General features: G+C 35.1%; 1 protein-coding gene across 1 annotated transcript; it reads left to right on the top strand.

Moving 5' to 3' along the window:
* The first annotated feature begins 532 nt into the window (after positions 1 to 532).
* Positions 533 to 3,228, top strand: LOC111894683 (GDSL esterase/lipase At3g14820). Its single transcript, XM_023890771.3, has 5 exons — positions 533 to 848; positions 1,797 to 1,927; positions 2,064 to 2,288; positions 2,399 to 2,654; positions 2,850 to 3,228. The coding sequence occupies exons 1-5, from the start codon at positions 590 to 592 to the stop codon at positions 3,038 to 3,040; spliced, it is 1,062 nt and encodes a 353-aa protein (XP_023746539.1). The 5' UTR covers positions 533 to 589; the 3' UTR covers positions 3,041 to 3,228.
* The last annotated feature ends 6,631 nt before the right edge of the window (positions 3,229 to 9,859 follow it).

Below are 9,859 nucleotides of genomic sequence, written 5' to 3' on the forward strand. Positions count from 1 at the left end.
TTATATCCACACACTAAAGAAAAAAACACGATCATGAAGTTGTGGATATCTGCAATTGAAATCCCCAATAAACACTTTGAAATGAATTGTATCGTTCATTGTTTACTTCGTTTCAACCATCATATTATTTCCGTAACATTTTAGCATGTGTCGTATTTGGTTTTACTTATTTTTCCTTGTTCTTGATAATATTTTGTTTTAACATATAGAGTGGAGCAATGATGCTTGTGTTTCGAAAGAACGCTAACCTAAATCACAACTGATTTGGATCTATTTTTATCAAAACTATAAACTTTTAAAGGTTCAATATCAATATGTACTTAATAATAGCCTCATATTTCCTATCCTCATATAAACAAAAACACTTGTACTAACAAAAATATCCTAGTGGAAAGGTAATATGAAACGTGGAAGTAACAAGCCCACAAACTCTCTTTAAACCAGATCAGCCTTTTGTTGCATTTTGTAGTACACCTCCTAGTCAACGAATCCAAATACGTAGTAGTATTTTTCTGTATATATAGATGTGAAGGTACTATGTTTTCCTTAAAACAAGGTCATTTGTTGTTTCATCTTCAGATATTTTCCGATGATTCATCCAGTTGTTAACGTCATTCTCTTTTGTCTATATACGCCAATTATTTATTTATGCAGTAGCCAAGGAACAATAAATCCGCCAGAAAATGTTTCAGCTGTCCTCGCATTCGGGGACTCCTTCCTTGATACTGGGAATAATAACTACATCATAACACCGGGCAAAGCAAACTTTCTTCCATATGGAAAGGATTTTATGGGTGGAAAACCAACTGGAAGGTTCTCAAATGGGAAAAACATAGCCGACTTTTTTGGTATCTTTTCAAATTAATACACTCTTTGATGTTTTTATGTCCAAAAATGATTTCTATTATTTGAACCAATGCCGAAATCATCAAATTAAAACTCGAGTCTACAAGAAAATTTACATTGCTGAAATCATACATTATAGCAACTGAAATTTAACCCCATTGTGTCTATCAAATAACTCCAACCAAGTTTTGAAGTTTGATACATTACTATGGTTCATAGTTCATAACAGATCGAATTGTAGTCATGGCATTTTTTGTATCCCACATATATTGGTGTTTATTGTTCTTTAAAGTTTTTTTTAGTAAATTATAAACCTAATAAAACAGCCTTGACCCTACTCCATAAAAGCTCTATTAAAATAAAAACCATGCATATTGCTCATGTTAATAATATAGTAAGATGGATGCAACTACTGCTATAAATTCTGTGTCCATCCATGTTAATAAAAGATCGTGTTCACAAAAGATCAACATGACAGAAAGGCAATATTTTTCGATTTACCATCCTCGTTTTGAACCTATATTCATCTTTATTCTGGTTATTTTTTTCTTTGCGTAAAACAAATTCTTCTTGAAAATCTTATCCTTTTTACTCAAATCAAATAAATGCTCATATCAAATCAAAGTCCAATCACATAAGTTTGAAATAGAAATAATAAAAATATAAATTTAACAAAGCTAAATATTTTGGAAACAAGCATATCGCTTTTCGCAACATCATCTTTAATGTCAAATTATTACTTTCATGCAGAAACTGTGCACTTTCTCTTACTCTAAATTATCCAATAAATTCTCTAATGATTTACGTGCACTAGTCTGTAAAGAGTAAACCCAAAGGATTTAGAGGGATGTGATTCCTGTATACATCAGATTCGTGGTAGTACTTTAATTCTTCTTTTTAGAACTGACAAAAACTGCAATTAATTTATTGTTTTGATATCAAATCCGAAGCCGAAGGATTAGGAGTGAAGGAATATCTTCCAGCATATCTCGACCCTTCCTTACAAGACAACGATTTTCTTACGGGTGTAAGTTTTGCTTCGGGTGGCTCTGGATATGATCCACTAACAAGCACCGTATCGGTATGCATACATGATACATATCTTCTTGTTACTTTCTAAAAGTACTTATATTTTACATGCTACCTGTATATATACATGCATATCTATTCATGTATCCTTATGTTTTCTCACAATTGTTTGGTCTCCTTCCAATTAGTCTGCTATACCAATGCTGGACCAACTAAATTTGTTCAAACAATATATTGGGAATCTCACAAGGATCGTTGGGGAAGAAGGTGTGATGAATATAATGAACAATAGTGTATCATTAGTATGTGCAAGCACAAACGATCTTATTATATCCCTTCCAGCAAGAAGCTTACAATATGATGTAGATACTTATGATCGCATGCTGTTTAACTTGACCTTAAATTTTATAAAGGTATTAACACCCTTACTTTTCATTCCTAGTAATTATATAATCTTTACACATTCAAACATTGCTATGCAAGATGGAAATGAACAAGTAGATGTTTATCAACTTTGTTGAAGGAACTATACAACCTAGGAGCACGAAAGATAGCTGTCTTTGGTGCACCCCCTACCGGATGTCTTCCTGCAGAGAGAACACTATTTGGAGGTGTGCTTAGAATGTGTGTCCAGAAGCAAAATGAAGCAGCAGTGTTGTACAACAGCATGCTAAAAGAGCAACTCCAAATTCTTGCAAGTAGTCTTCCTCAGTCAAGGATTGCTTTTGTCGATTTCTACAATCCTCTAGTAAACATCATCAATAACCCTCAGCAATACGGTATCCACAACATCCACAACTTAATAATGCATTAAATTGAGTTGGCTAGTGAAAATATTCATGCAATGTTTTGGTTTATGTGTCTCTACACGACTTCAAAGAAAAGTTTTCATCTATTCTGTAATTTTGACGTAAAGTTTTCACACGTGCATTTGAATAATGTTTTACTTCGTTTTCCATTCTTCCTTTCCACAGGGTTGCAAGTTACTGATAGAGGCTGTTGCGGAACTGGTTTGCTAGAGGTGGTTTTTTTATGTAATAGACTTAGCCCAACGTGCCCAGACGACTCTAAATATTTCTTTTGGGATAGTATCCACCTATCAGAGATTGGATGTAACATCTTTGTTAATCAGAGTCTACCGGGTTTGGTGGATAATTTGTTCTAGTATAATTAATGTTTGACGGGTGATAGAAATTGCTAGTGTACATGGAGATATACACCAGGTCACATAATTAAATAAAGCAATGGAAATGTATTCACTTCTAAATCTGATTAATGTAAACATAGGCCTTTGTTGGCTGGTCAAAATATTTATGTTTACATTTTAATCTTGGTTGCTTTTGGCTTTTATTATTCTTTAATATCAGAATTCTAATTAGCATATTTTTTTTTTGATATTAGGTTAATGTTTTAATTAATGTTTACCAACGTTATAATGTTTCACAATAACCTTCATTACATTTTGTTGGCATATCGGTTTGATCCGAAGAAGGAGTTATATTTTTCGGGGGCAAAAGAGAAAAGTTTTCTTTCGTTAGCTTTTTAAGTTTATTCTATGCATCTTTTTGGTCCAATTAGGTTTGTAATTATTTTAGCGTAAGGAGTGTTTTATTAGATTAGAAAGAATAAATAACGCATCGTTGGTTTATTATTGGAATTCAGAACCTTTATTAGAAAGGAAAAGTCTGGTATGTAGTTATTTTGTGTTTCGATTCAAAGTTTCATTTTTTTCTACTAAGGTTGTGTTTCATAAGCCAAAAATTAGTTTATAAGCTAGGTTTTTGAAAAGCTACTTAGACTAGCTTTTTAGGAGCTTTTTTAAAATTTTCCAAATACACCCCTTAATTAATTATAAAAAACACATATTCTTACATGTCCTTTTATATAATTTTATATATTTCAGCAAGTTTTACCAAACGTTATTTTTTATTAGCTAGCTTTTATTTAATAGCTAGCTTTTCAGTCATCGGCTAGCTTTTCAGCTAACAGCTAGCTTTTCAGTTAGTCCGCCAAACATAGCCTAATTGATGCACACACGTCTCTTTTTGCTTATAATTGAAGCATGTTCCAACCTAAGTAAATTTAAATTTTTTATCATAGTGGTTTTGTTAAAGGGATATAATTTTGTTTAGATCACAAGTTAAAATATCTTAACAACAACCTTGATTTCTCTTGATCCTGTTGGTTCAGGCCCCATAAAACACATATAAAACACACACTAGTCACATAAATATGTATGTGAAAGTAAACTTGCAAAATGAAACCTGATTACAAACGTCTACATCTTCCTATATGTTAAACAAAAACAAAGTAGATCTATTTATACTAAATAAAGAGTTGAATAATAGCTATCATCTAGCCCACAATATTACGCTAAAATGTAGCCACTCACTTTTATCTTCCATAAAATCAGGTCAAAGATGAAGACCAAATCTTTTGTTCACGTTTAAATTACAACAAACCCGATTAACCCAACAATCACCCCCATAATCGATTTGTTGTCGCCCATCAACAATGTTTCTTTTCAATTAACCACCGACAAACAACACAAAATTCAGAGCATTTGTTCACTGTCAACCTACCCTCTACTTCACCTTCAAAACTGGTCGACAACAACTGTTTTAACCAACACAATATGGTTATACCATCTTCTAGCCACCTGCTTTACCAAGACAACAATCACCATGAGTATCGACCTTTCCCGGACACTTGACCTCCTCCTCGGCCACATCCAAAGTCTTTTCTCGACTTTTACCGGACCCCTGACCTTTTCCTCGACCACATCCAAACCCAACTCTGTCGCAGTCTCCTTTAACTGACACTCCAGTCACTGTCGAGACCTCCCTATGACAGCTTAAATACTTTACCTATTCCAAGAGTCTTCTCCTACCGCTACCAGTCAACAAAACCAAGCTCCTCCTTTTTCTGTTTTCTTTTCTCTGCAAAAAATCCAAACCAAAAAACCACCTTTTATGATTTCTTCCAGCTTGTCTTCTCGGATTCTGAAAAGACTCATCGTACTGACTACAATATTTATTACACCGAGACCATTCTTCCCTTTGTTATGCCGATAGCCACCTGTTATCATCACCGTTCCATCATTACCATTGAACTCGTCGACCATCTTATCCGGGAAACCATAGTAACCTGTAGCCACCTGCTGCACCATTTTTTACATTGCCGAACACTAGCAACCCACTAGAAATCAGCATCTATTTCCAATCACAACAACTCCCGATAACCACCTGGTTAGCTTTGATACCAATTGTTTCTTCAGGCCCCACAAAACACATACACACAACACAGACTAGTCACGTAAATATGTATGTGAAAGTAAACTTGCAAAATGGAACCTGATTATAAACGTCTACATCTTCCTATATGTTAAACAAAAAACAAATACATCTAGTTATAATAAATAAAGAGCTAAATATTAGCTATCATCTAGCCCACGATACTATGCTAAAATGTAGACACTCACTTTTATCTTCTATAAAACCCAGTCAAAGATAAAGACCAAATCGTTTGCTCACGTTTGGATTACAACAAACCCGACTAATCCAACAGACCCGGATTGTCCTAATCTTAGCGAGAGACTAACTGGAGGTACATGACAAACGGGCGGGAAGACATCAAAATAGGTGGATTTGATTCGGTTCGTTTTTACGGGCAATAGAAGATGGTAAAGTTGGTCGTAACCTTGTCTTCTTGATCTATTGAAGATTTCTCTTGGAACAGGCTTCATAAAGAGGTCAAGGTTATCAAAAGAGAGAATATAATGTTGATGGCTAAAGAAGTAGGTTTGATGTCATATCTAGTTCCGGTTTTGGATCCAACGAATTATCCAACATGGGAAGTCAATGTCAAATCAATTATGGATGTGAACAACATATGGAAGACGATGGAATCGAGGGCGTTAGGTGAAGCATTAGATGGAAAGATGCTAAAACAAGCTCTTTCTTTTTTTGTTTTAAGCGATACGCGACATGGTGTTGCAAATGTCGAGTTACATAGACCCAAAAAAAGTATATGATGGGATAAAAACATGGTATTTATGTGTGGATCTAGTGAGAATGGGTGGGCTTGCAACCTTAAAGATGGAGCTTAAAAGTTTACGCATGAAGGAGGGTACAATAGTTGATGATCTTTTATGAAATTAACTAGTTTAACCTTAAAGGCAAGGAGTCTTGGTTATAAGCTTGAAGAAATGAATTTGGTGAAAAGGTTTCCTGATTCAATGCTTAATAGAGCAACGTTCCGAGTTGGATCTGACGTTATTAGATGAATTTGTTGGTAGATTCAAGGCATACAATGAGCATATAAGAGGAACCAAGAAATCAGAGGACACTAAAGGAGCGTTGATGTTGGCTAGTAAAGAAAAATCACATGTTTATAAGTATAATGGAAATTGTGGTTCAAATCGGAAGACAATGGATGTAGCTGGGGAAGAGGATGTGGGTCTAGGAATAGTCGAGAAGGTGATGACGTGTCCAGGATAAAAACAACTTTAAATGTTAAAAATGTGGTGAGTTTTGTCACAATAGCAGAGAGTGTCATAAACAAACAATAGGCAAATCTAACTGAAAAAGAACCAAAATTGTTGTGACCGAGTGGTATGACCAAACCGATTAAGGAGACGATTATTGGGATAATAAGTTTGATTCAAACAATGAGTTCTAATTTCAGGGTTAAAATAGGAAATTTTCCTTTCCATAACGTAACATAGAATGGATAAACAAGATGTCATGCCCCTTAGAGAATGTCCATAAATCCCAGTTATGCAAGCTCCTTGCCCTTCAAACCCGAAGGACCTACAACTATAAACATAAAGTTAAAACTGTAAGCTTAATTGTTAGGTTATCTAATAGATTATGTCAAATTTTGTTATGTATGTAGTTAGCCTTTTTACAGATCGGGCATGTCTATCCGTCTTGATATTGCTAAAGTTAGGCTTTATATACTGCATGCATGTATTGTATTAGGGTTAATCGTTTTATGATTCCCTAACGTGCCTTTATAGTAGAAGTTCTTCATCGATCTCATCTAAGCATTTATTATTAATCATTCGAGACCACTTTAAACATTGCATTCATTGTTTGATTTACTTTTCTGTTTAGAATCTTTTGACCATCTCTTAATTTATTCTAACAATTGGTATCAAAGCAGGAGATTGTATAAACCATACACAATTCTTCTGTCAAGTGTTCTATGGTTTTTCTGCTTCTATGCTTGCTGTATTCATCGTTTTGATCGATTGTTGACGTTGGATCTTGATTCTTACTATGCCCTAAGCACGATTTTAGTTTACACGTCTGATTTTTTTTTTTAGTTTTACGTTATCATGCAGCCTGAAGATCACATAATCTTTCTAGAAGCATCGAATCTACTACCATGATCCCTATTCTCTTTCCTCAAGACTATGATGTATGGGATCTACATTTTGAGGATTACATTCTGGGTATCGAAGACGATGGAATGAGGATTTGGCAAGCAATAATAGAAGGAACATTCATGCACATGGGAACCAGCAGGTTCATCAAAACTCAGGCAGAATACAATAATATTCTTGTCGCTGTTTAGGATATTCCCCAGTATGAGAGAGATAAACTACTGAGCAAAATTAAATCCATGAGGATAATAAGATTTGCTTTACCCCCGGACATGTTTCGATTTGTGAGTTCTTTTGAGACTATGCTAGTGATGCATATCTTGAATATTCTATTCAAATGTTACTTCTTTCTGAATTTGGTGCTCTTTCCGAAAAGCTTGACCAAACTTTCAATCGCTTTAACCATCTTTTGAGCAAGATGCTAAAGCACGACCTGAAGTGAGAAAATATAGAGAAAAAGGTTACATTTATTAATGATTTAAGAGCTGAGTGGAAGGAGGTTGTTTCCAGAGTTAAAGCTATTGAACAATTCAAGAATTATTCTTTGGCATGGTTAATGGGAATACTTAGGTTCCATGAAGACGAAGTAACAAAGGAAGTGAAAGTTGTTTCTGGTATGAGTTTTTTTGGCCTTAATCACGAAGAGCAAAAAGATTGCACAAGATTATTTGGAATCTGATCTCTCAGATTGTGAACTAACGATAGAAGAATACGCTCTTATGGTCACAACCCCGAGAAGTTTGGAAAGAAGAGCTTTAGACGCTCCAATAATAGAAACAGGCAAGGGAATTATGGTTCTGAAAAGGCAAAGGATGAAAGCATCAACAAATCTCAAAAGGATGAAGTGAAGAAGGATAAAAAGTTGATTGAAGACTCCGACTATGATTGCAACTATCATCATAGCAAAAATCATTTGGCCAAGGAGTGCATGCTGAGAAGAATGAATGAGAAGAAAGACGAAGAATATAAAGATTAAGAGAATGAAGAGTTGAAGTGTGGTCGACTGATTCAGAGAATGAAGAGGTTCGCAGACCCACAGATGGTGAGTGCTTTGTCGCGAAGGCTTTTTGAGTTCGAATGTTATTATAAGATGTCAAAATTTTTCTGACTTTGTATTAGAGTTGAGCTTGTTTATATGTTTGTTTATTATAAAGGCATTATGTTTCAAAACTTAAGTGTCTTAGTCCCTTATGTTTTTTGTATGCTTTCTCTATCCCTATATATATGGGATGAGTACTTGAGTAAAAGAGTAGCTTTTACATTCTACTTGAACTCTCTGAATATTCTCTGTATTCCAGAAAGTGTAATCGACCCAAACGTATTATATTTAGCTAGCCCAACCCGACCTTTAATCGTTAAATCTTAAGTGAGTGGGAAAGATATGTATAGATCTATATAGGGTTGACACCCCCATTTGTGTTTGCTTGCTACAACCTGATGGTCAAGTCAAAGCAGGCATAACTTTCTAAACTTTGACGACGTTCGATGAAGCGTCGTCTCTTGGAATACAATAGTCATAAGCTCGATTATTGGAACACATCGTAACATTGTTGAACATAACTTTCTAAAAACTACTATTAGGAATAAACATAAGAATATAGCGATAACATACACAACTCTGGGATGTGAGTTAGGCAGTCATAACATTACTAACACAAAAACAACTCTATGAAACGCTTTAAAACATATAAACCAGTGAACTCACCAACATTATGTTAACGTTTCAAAATCACATGTATTCTTAGCAGAATGAGTTGGGAAGATAACAGAAGCGCGGTTGGAAGCCAATGTGTCATTTAAAGATTCTGTCATTTCTTGCCTTCCAAATACTTCATAGCACCCCGTAGCAAATGACTAGTAACAATCTTCTTTTTTTAGGACAATTTCCCCATCCAGCTGCAAAATCGAGATCCCCCGCCATTGTGTTGAATTGATTTGCCACAGTACCACGCCATTTGAATATCCACTCTATCAGAACCCTTGCAAAAGAACAATTAGCAAGTGTATGATCTACACATTCCTCCTCATGATTACAGTATCGAAAAGCTATGGAATCTAGGTGTACCTCCTTTTCCAGAGTTCCACTACAGTTGGAATTCTGCCCATTCTTGCTCTCCATATAAAGCGTGGTACTTTGTTTGGAACTTCTTTCTCCCATTCCATTTTTTGCAGATCAACCAAGGTTAGTTCATCAATTTTCTTCCTTAATGTCTGCACCGAGTACATCCCATCAGCAAATACATTACATCTCCTTCCCTCACTGTTTTCGTTTCCTGTTTTCGTAATGACATCAGAAAGAGGGATTCCGAGTTTTAAAAGTTCCTTTTTTACCCCTGCAATTTTTTCCCATAAGCCAGGGATTTGCATATTTACACATGCCTAGAATTGAGTTTCTGAATGCCCGAAATAGCTCGACTCAATATGAGATATGGATCAAAGTGTAATCGCCACCACCATTGAACAAGTAAGGGGATGTTTAGTGCTTTAACCGAACCCACACCCAACCCTCCTTCATCTTTTGCTGCTATAGTTTTGTCCAACGACACTGTAACGTCCCAAAATTCAAGACTAAAAATTTCTTTTAATAAAACATTA

This window comes from Lactuca sativa, chromosome 2, assembly GCF_002870075.4.
Source record: "Lactuca sativa cultivar Salinas chromosome 2, Lsat_Salinas_v11, whole genome shotgun sequence".
In the NCBI taxonomy this organism is placed as follows: Eukaryota; Viridiplantae; Streptophyta; class Magnoliopsida; order Asterales; family Asteraceae; genus Lactuca; species Lactuca sativa.

Bases quoted from the DNA above. Each gene is read 5' to 3' on its own strand.
- LOC111894683 (XM_023890771.3), top strand. From the start codon at position 590: ATGATTCATCCAGTTGTTAACGTCATTCTCTTTTGTCTATATACGCCA. The intron at 849-1,796 runs GTATCTTTTCAA...TCAAATCCGAAG, and splicing joins AAACATAGCCGACTTTTTTG to CCGAAGGATTAGGAGTGAAG. The intron at 2,655-2,849 runs GTATCCACAACA...TCCTTTCCACAG, and splicing joins CAATAACCCTCAGCAATACG to GGTTGCAAGTTACTGATAGA.